Genomic DNA, 8,017 nt, shown 5'->3' on the forward strand with positions numbered 1-8,017 from the left:
ACCTGTTTGCTCTCTTAGCACTCCATGGTATATTCAGTACTCTTCTCCAGCACCACAGTTCAAAGGCATCAATTCTCCTTCTATCCTCCCTAGTCACTGTACAGCTCTCTGATAAATAACAAATGGTTGCAAAGACCATGGCCTGTATCAGGTGCACCTTAGTCTCCAGACTGTTGCTCTTCAGCACTTTAGAGAGGTCTCTAACAGCAGACTTTCCCATCGCAATACATCTTTTAATTTCCTGGTGCTGGTGTTGATTGTGGAGTCAAGCAAACTAAAACTGTGAACAATCTCAATCTCTTCACTATTCATCATGATAATGTCAAATTGGCCCAGTGGTGAGAATCTTTGTTTTCTTGATATTGAGCTTCAATCCATACTGAAGGCTGCAGGCCCTGACCTTTCGCAGCAAGTGCTTCAGGTCCTCCTCAGTTTCAGCAGGCAGGGTTATGCCTAGAACTAGAATAATGGCATTCTGCCATACTATGTTGGTCAGAGCAAATCCAGATTCTAGGGGGTGGAGAGAAGAAATAAACATCATGTCTTGATAGGGGAGGGACAAGGTTACATTGCAGAAGAGTATGTGGACTAGGAAATCGGGAGGCACTCATTTTAGAAAAGAAAATATTCCTAAAACATCTTTATTTTGAGAACCTGAAAACACTTTTCTAACAGTCTTGCAATTAGTTAACAAGGAATTCACTGACTTTTATATTACTGCAAGTCATCAATCTGGGCATTGTGAAGAGTGGCAGAATCATTGAGATCAGGCTCTATCTTCAAGCAGCTTGCCATCTAGCTTGACACTGTGCTTGTGTCTTAGGGCTGCCATAACAAAATGCCACAAACTGAGTGGTTTATGGGAACTGCCACCTAAATGTTCTGGAGGTTAAGAGTTCTAGATGAAGATGTCAGCCATGTTTATTTCTTCGGAGGGAAGATCTGTTCAATATTTGTCTCCTAACTTCTTGTAGCTCCTGGGATTCCTCAGCTTACAGACGCAGTGCACATGGTGTCATTCCTCAGTCTTCCCATGTGTGCCTCTCCTTTTATATAAGAACACTGGTGGTAAAGGACTAGGTCCTACCTCGCTCCAGTATGAGCTCACATACACTTAGCTGATGACATCTTCAAAGACCCTGTCTCCAAACAAGGTCACATTCAGAAGTGCCAGAGGGATTAGTATGTCAGTGTGTCTTTTGGGATGACACAATTTGATCCATAACAAGTACTACATGAAGAGGAGCACAGGGAATGTGAGGAGGCAACCAACATCAGAGTGAATGAGGGGTTTAAAGTAGTTGAGCAAAAGGGCAATACTAAATGTGTGTAGAGATCCCACCAAGCTTAGAAGCCATATCTGGAAAAGGAGAGCCAGGAGTAATTGCAATGTCTTAGCCACCTAATGTTGCTAAAAAGGAGATACCACAAGTAGATAACTTTAACAAATAGAAATTATTCTTACAATTTAGAATGCTAGAAATTCAAATGCAGGGTGCCAGCTTTGGGGAAGGCTCTCTCTGTGTGTTGATTCTGGACAAAAGCCTTGTTTTCTTCAGAATCAGTAGTCCTGGCATTTGCTGGAGATCTCCATGTGCCTTGGCCTTTCTGGTGTGAAGGAGCTTCATTGAGCAGGAGGTGGGGTTCAAAAAGACATACTCCATGCCTGGCAATCCACTCTTGATGTTAGCAAGTTTCTCTCTCTCTCCAGATCACTTTCCTATCCTTCTATCTAGAGTATGATAAAAGGTAACCCCTTACATAGTGTTAGACTGTGGTGGGATTTAGAGACATTTCATTCTACTCTTAATCTTTTTACATCTATTTGGTTTATCAGATCACAGAGAATCATCACATAAGACTTTCTATATTATATTATTATTGTTGTTAAGTGCCATCTAATTGAGTACAATCCATAGTGACCCTATGAACCTTGTCCTATCCTGTGCCATCTTCACGATCTCTGACATACTAAGCCCATTGCTGCAGTCATGCTATCAGTTCATCTAGTTGAGGGTCTTTCTTTCTTTAACTGACCTTCTCCCTTCCTGAACATGAGATCCCTTTCCAAGGAATAGCCTCTTCTAAGAACATGCCAAAAGTATGTGAAATGAAGCTACTTCATCTTTACCTCCAAGGAGCACTCTTAACTGTACTTTCTCCAAGACATATCTGTTTGAGGTTTTTTCTGGCAGTCCATGGAATCTTCAGTACTCTTCTGTAAGAACACAATTAGAAAGCATCACTTCTTCTGTCATCCTTATTCATTGTCCAGCTCTCTAGCAAGTGATTGACAAGACCATGGCCTGAATCAAGTGCACCTTAGTCCTCCAACTGACATCACTGCCCCTCAATAATTTGGCGAGGTCCCTGTCTGCAGGGACCAGTGCAATATGTCTCTTGGTCTGATTACTAGTACCAGGCTTATTGATTGTGGACCCAAGTAAGATGAAATTGTTGACAGTTTCAAACTTTTCTCCATCTACTATGATATTGCCTGTTGGTCCAGTGGCAGATGTTTTGTTTCCTTGATGTTGAGATGCAATCCATATTGAAGTCTGCAGTGTTTAGCTGTTTAACTATTTTTATTCAAGAATGGGTTCATGAGGTTAATAAAGAGAAGATTTGTCTGTTGTTGTCATGAGCCATCGAGTCATTGCTAGTACATAGCTGACCTTCCAGTGGATTTTCAGAGGCAGTAAATTGTTCAGGAGGAGATTGCCCATCCTCTCATGAAGCAGCTGGTGGCTCCCAAGTGCATGCCTTTGGGATTGTAGTGCAGCTTCTTATCACTAGGTCACCAGAGATCCTAGTAGAAGGTGGAGGGGGGGGAGGGACGAAACCATTCCTGTGTCTGTTAACTTTGACGTACAGTATTGCTAGAGCTCTGTGGGCCTCATGGATAGAAAGTTATGCTACTAAGCCAAAGATGGATGATTTTAATCTGTGGCCCTCAGGCCTGGTTTTAATTGTTTTTGGTCAAACATTCTTCTAAGTGATATAGCACTGGTCTGTCAATTTGCCGTACAGAGGTAAATCATGGTTGTTGTGATGTTAAACACTGTGACACTGATGTGCCAAAAGTGATAATGGTTACCCATGGTGGACAGTGTTTGGTGGAGCTTCCTGATTAAAACAAGCTCGGAAGCAGGAGTGGCATTTACTTCCAAAATAGCTTGCCTCAGGAAACTCTCAAGTCTTTTGTTCATAGGGTCTCTATGAGTCATCTACGACTCAACATAACAACATGGTACAGCGTAGAACTGTACCACAGCAGGGTTCCCAAACCTGTAATCCATATGGAATCACACTGCTGCATCTTTCTTCCTCCAAATAGCTGGTGGTTCTAACCTCTGACCCCTTGGTAAGCAGCCGAGCGCTCACCAACTGGGCTCCCAGAACTCCTTTTCGGGGAGGAGTAAGAGGGGTTTAATACAGGTTAGCCTGAGGTTTATGGGTCCTAGGACTTTGGCTTTCTTTCTGGTTTTTTGGTGGCAATGTACACAACTAACATACATCTGTTCACAATTTCTACATGAACTGTTCAGATAACAACAGCTATCTACTTCACCGTGTGCTACCATTCTCACTATCTCTATTCATATTGTTGAATCATCATTAGTTTTGGCTTTCTGGCCTTTAAAGTTTTGTGATTTAGATATACTTTTGTGAAATCAGACTCATATTGACAATTCTCTTGAAGGGTGCTACGTTGTCAAGGCCATCAAGTCAAGTACAGCTCATAGTGAGTGAGCCCTGTTCTATCCTGGGCCATCCTCATAACTTCTGACATACTTGTGCCCAGAAAGGTGCTATATTCAAGGCAAACATTTTTTTGTTATCAGAGTATTATTTAGCTCTTTTTCTGAGGGTCACTTAGGAGAAAGAATGAAAAACAATTAGAAACATTGTGTTTGTATAGAAATAAATATAAAATTAAAACAACAATAATTGGAAACACATTGGATTTTCTTTTTCATTTTGCTTTACTGTTTCATTGTATTAATCTATTATCTGTGTGATAAACACCAGAAAGTATGTTGGATGGATACTAATGGGAGTCTCTGTCTGCCTTTTCCATCTGCCTCCTGCAGCTCAATATCAGTGCTTTGCAGATAGCAACCTGGGATGACCATGGATCGCTTGTTAGTTTTCTTCTCAAATAGAATGTTGATTTGCACCAGAAAGTGGAAGTGAGTCTATTACAGTACTATGGGGTGGGGTGTGGGGGTAGGAAGGATTTTTCAGGTCGCAGAGGCAGGTCATGTCAGGTGATTCTGCTTGTAGATAAGCCTGGGGAATGAGATGCTTCACAAGAGAAGAATTCCTCCTGGGGAGGCAGATTGACTTTGACTGGATGCTCTGTCTTCATCTTGAGAAATAAAATCCAGTGGATGAATTTTACAAAGTCATTGAAGTTCCAGAGAGAAAGGCAATCTTTGTATTTTAAATATTTATACGTAATACCATAAACCCTTCTCCTGTGTCTCGAGATGACATTATTCGTGTATTAAATTTATCTGTCTGGGTAAAAGTGATGTGGCTGCTGTAAATATGGAGAATCGTAATAATTCTCCCCCTTCACTGGAGCAATCTTGTTTTCCTTTTGAAAGCCAATCCTTTACACTGATTTCGGCCTGAGAACATTTGAATTGCCTTTGGTAGCATGAACAAAGGCCCTCTGTGCTGTAAATAGATGGGAAACATTCCTCTGTTTTCCACTGTATTTTCGTTTCTCTGGCGAGAATATGATTTCCTCTGATCTTGCTTCTCCATTACTGTTTATTGTATTAACTCGAGAGAAGGGATGTGATTTGAACCATGTCAGATTGTTTTTGGAGGGCGGTGTGAAGGAGAATTGGCTCTGAACTTGCCCGATGCAGGCCAAAGGCACTTCCTGTTTCTTCAGAGGGCCTGGGCCCCAGCAGGGCAGTGGGCCATTGCAGGAAGGACACTGCCTGGTTCTCTGACATGATGGATTTTTTTTTAATGTCTAGTGTGCAAGGGAGGAGATTATTTCTGAGCAGAAGAGATCAGTGCAGAAAAAATTTTCTCAATCTGCCTCCCCCACCAGCCTCCTGTAGCACCATCCCTGCTCTTTTTCTTACTTATTGGTAACAATTTCTGACTTTCTGGGCTGGAGTGTCATCCTCTTGAATCTGCTCTCCCTCTGTATGCTGTGACCTCTTGCCAACTCCCTGCATCTCTCTTGAATCTACTCTTGTCTTCTGAGAGGGTGTCTGGTGCAGCAGGTGAAGTTGGAAGATCTGAGTTTGAATCCTGCCTCTACCACTTTCCTGGATCTATGACCACATGAAATTTGCTTAATCTCTCTGTACTCTATACACAAAGTGGCCAATAAAAGATCTGACTCATCAGGTTATGGTGAATGAGATGGTTCCTGTAAAGCACTGGCCCTGTGTTTCGAAAAAAAAAAAAATAGTGTCACGTGTTGGGACCGTGAGTATGTAGGAACTTTGAGGCACACATAGAATGGGTTTAACTAGTGCTTATGGTTGAGCTGTTGACATTTGTGAAGAGTTGTGCTGCTAATACAAAGGCTATGTCTCTCTGGTGGCTGGAATCCTCCAGCCACTCCTTGGGAGAAAAGCAACTTTTTCCCATGTAATTTGTTGCTGTGTACCATCTAATTGGAATGGTCTGTAACTGACTCTCCTATGGGTTTTCAGAGGCTGTAAATGGCTCAGGAGGAGACTGGCCATCTTTTTTATATGTAACAGCTGGTGGATTTGGACTGTGTACCTTTACATGTAGAGCCTCAAAAACCCAACAGTGCCAGCTGTGAGTTGGTTTTGTCTTCACAGCAATGAGTTTGAGTGTTTCACATTAAGGCCATATGTTATACTTTAAACACACTTTGCACTCCGTGTTCATTTTCTAGGCTGCTTCACGAAGTACAATGAAGTGAATGGCTTTGAACAACATAAGTCCATTTCCTCCCAGTTCTGAAGGCAAGTAGTCCAAGATTAGGGTGTCGTCCATGTTGATTCCTTCTGAGGCTTTGTGGGAGAATTTGTTCTGTGGTTCTCTCCCAGTTGTTGTTGTTGTTTAATTGTAATTCTTTTCCCTTTTATTTATTCATAATTGCACATTTCCTCCCCCTACTCTCCTTCTCCACCAGCCCACCCCATAATACACCCCTTGTTCAGGTTTATCTCACACGTATAATGCATTATCATATATGTGCCTTTCAGACAGTTCTTGCCATCATTTGTCCTAATGCAGTGTTCTTTATTTATCCACTCTTTCCCCATTCCTTCCCCAACAATCCACCCCATGTCTTCTCCTAGGGTTTGGTGATTGTTGTTTTCGGTGGTATTGAATTTGTCCCAACTCATGGCCCCTGTACAACAGAACAAAACTGTCTAATGGTGTGCTATCCTCACTTCTCAGCTGTGCTGAAGCCCAGTGCTGCAGTAGCTCTGTCAGTTCGTCTGTTTGCAGGTCTTCATCTTTTTCCACTGACAGTCTCCTTTCCAGGCACAATGTCTTTTTCTAGCAACTGGTCCTTCCTGATAACTTGGTTAAAGTATGTGAGATGCTTGCTACTGGCTAGACTTCTGGAATACTCTAGCTTTACTTCTATCAAGACAGATTGGTTTGTTCTTTTGGCAGTCCATGGTATATTTGATATACTTGACCAACACCAAAATTTAAAGGTATCGATTCTTCTCCTGTCTTCCTTGCTCATTGTTCAACTGTAATGTGCATATGAAATTGTTGAAAACACCATGACTTGGGTCAGGCACACCTGAATCTTAATCTTTAACATTTTTGCTCTTCTATACTTTAAAGTTTACCTCTGTAAAACTGATGTGTAACCAGAATAACAGTTACCCACGGTGGACAGTGTTTAGTGGCTCTCCCCAGTTGAAACAAGCTTGGAAGCTGGAGTGCCATCCACTTCTGCAAACAGCTTGTCTCCGGAAACCCTCTGAACCTGGAGAAAGGATGAAAGTCACACATACAAGTGTCAAGGACTTTTGTTCATAGGGTTGCTATGAGTCACCTATGACTCAACGGCACTTAACAACAACAACAACAACAACAACAACAACAACAACAACAACAACAATATACTTTAAAGAGGTTCTCAGCAATAGAGGTCCAATAGAATATGTTGTTTGTTTTCTTGACTGGTGCTTCTATGCATATTCATTATGGATCCAAGTAAAATGAAATCATTGGCAACTTCAATTTTTACTCCATTTATCATGATGCTGCCTACTGGTTCAGTTGTAGAGATTTTTGTTTTCTTTATATTGATGTGTAATTACTATTTAAGGCTATATATACAGTCTTCAAAGAGCTCTAGTAACGTGAATGTGACTTGTTATCTTGTGTGACATTAATAAGGGCTTAGAGTTCAAAGTGGGGTTCCTAGCCACTGTTGTTGGCTTCACCACATGGATGGGCAGGAATATGTGAATAGGGCATATTAGTTTATCCATAAGTGGATTGGCTAGTCTCACCAATTCACAAAAGAATAGACTAGTCTTGCCATTAAATTGAGAGGATCTAGCAGTAGAAGGAGGAACCCTCACTGCCAGCAAAGAAGCAGCAGCAACAAGAGAATGCAGATCATCCTTCTGGACATAGGACAGACTAGGAGGGCATACAGGAACAGCAGCTATAACAGTGACAGTGAAGAACCAGAGATCTGACCTGAGACAGCCAACCAGAGACCTGATATGAGATGGGATCTTGGGATAGCTGCACCATTGGAAATGGAGCTAAGAAATTTTGCCCAAGTTTGTTGGACAACTGGTGCACGGGAATAATTGGCAGGACTGAGAACTTTGCAACACTGGCCTGAAGCCTTGAGGGTCATCGCTGTGGTGCCTGCAAGCAGATTTTGGAAGCTGTTCTGACTATATTCTACTACTAACCTTTTGAGTTCCCAGTATAGTACTGTGTGGTCTATGAGCTATTGCATTGGATTTTGGACGAGAATAGTAGTAAGATTGCTTTTTTTTTTCTATAATTATATTTTATT

The 8,017-nt window shown here is 41.7% G+C and overlaps 1 protein-coding gene across 1 annotated transcript in view; it reads left to right on the forward strand.

Annotated features, from left to right (window-relative positions):
- The window catches only part of ANKDD1B (ankyrin repeat and death domain containing 1B), a 122,420-nt gene that overhangs the window by 83,324 nt on the left and 31,079 nt on the right, over positions 1 to 8,017 (forward strand). The window contains 1 exon segment of the mRNA XM_006903786.1: positions 4,095 to 4,193. Coding sequence (XP_006903848.1) covers positions 4,095 to 4,193 — 99 coding nt within the window.

The sequence above is a fragment of the Elephantulus edwardii genome, unplaced genomic scaffold, assembly GCF_000299155.1.
Source record: "Elephantulus edwardii isolate Elephantulus edwardi_28Jun2011 unplaced genomic scaffold, EleEdw1.0 scaffold00326, whole genome shotgun sequence".
NCBI classification, from domain to species: domain Eukaryota; kingdom Metazoa; phylum Chordata; class Mammalia; order Macroscelidea; family Macroscelididae; genus Elephantulus; species Elephantulus edwardii.